The 860-nt window shown below is 43.4% G+C and overlaps 1 protein-coding gene across 1 annotated transcript; it reads right to left on the bottom strand.

Moving 5' to 3' along the window:
* Positions 1-8: 8 nt before the first annotated feature.
* On the bottom strand, positions 9-761 carry bdkrb1 (bradykinin receptor B1; the record flags this gene model as incomplete). The annotated part of the gene is made up of 1 exon (XM_020589620.1): positions 9-761. A coding segment is annotated over exon 1 (738 nt), but the record flags the coding sequence as incomplete, so codon positions are not given.
* Between the last annotated feature and the right edge of the window lie 99 nt (positions 762-860).

Below are 860 nucleotides of genomic sequence, written 5' to 3' on the forward strand. Positions count from 1 at the left end.
ACTAGTACTGTGGCCTTTTTGTCATTAGTATCATGAAAACCCACACTCTCCCTCCTCTGGACTAAAGCCTTGATTATTTTTCCAGTGCTGAAAACAATGACAAGAACAGGGAGCACAAAGCCCACCACATTCATCACAATCTGATGGGCCACTTTCCAAGAGCTGCCATGATTGTAATCCAGTATACAGGACATTGTGCTGAGCTCCTTGATGTATGTCACTTTTCTGTGAACAATGACTGGGGTGCTCAGTAACAGCCCTAATATCCACAGGATGAAGCAGATGACTTTAGCATAAAGTGTTCGTCTCAGCCACCTGGCCTGCATGGTCTTCACAAGTGCTAAGTAACGGTCAATGCTAATCATGACCAGGGTGTAGATGCTGGTGTAGAAATTGATGACGGTGATGGAGTTGACAGTTTTGCATAAGGCGTCTCCATATGGCCACTGAAAGTCATTGAGGATGTTCATTGCCCAGAAAGGCAGTCCACATAGGAGGATAAAGTCAGCCAGCACCAGGTTGCTCAGGTAGATCTCTGCTACAGTCAGTCTATCCTTGTGGGCTACAAACACCGCAAGGACGAAGCTGTTAAAGAGAAGGCCTAACAAAGATAAGATGAAGACATATGGCGGAATGATGGTGCGGATGATCACCCATTCTGGAGACTCTGATAGATTGAATGGCAGGGACGCATTGCTGTTTTCAGACGACAGTGTTGCCACAGATGCAAACTCCAATGGCTCCATGAGCTAGGAATCACAATAATTATTCATAAGTCATTAGTAAAATGCTATTGTTGAATTGAAAACATAATGCAATGTTATTCTTACAACTACTGAATTGGAAATGAAACTAAATAT

Source organism: Monopterus albus, unplaced genomic scaffold (genome assembly GCF_001952655.1).
Source record: "Monopterus albus unplaced genomic scaffold, M_albus_1.0 scaffold4638.1, whole genome shotgun sequence".
NCBI lineage: Eukaryota > Metazoa > Chordata > Actinopteri > Synbranchiformes > Synbranchidae > Monopterus > Monopterus albus.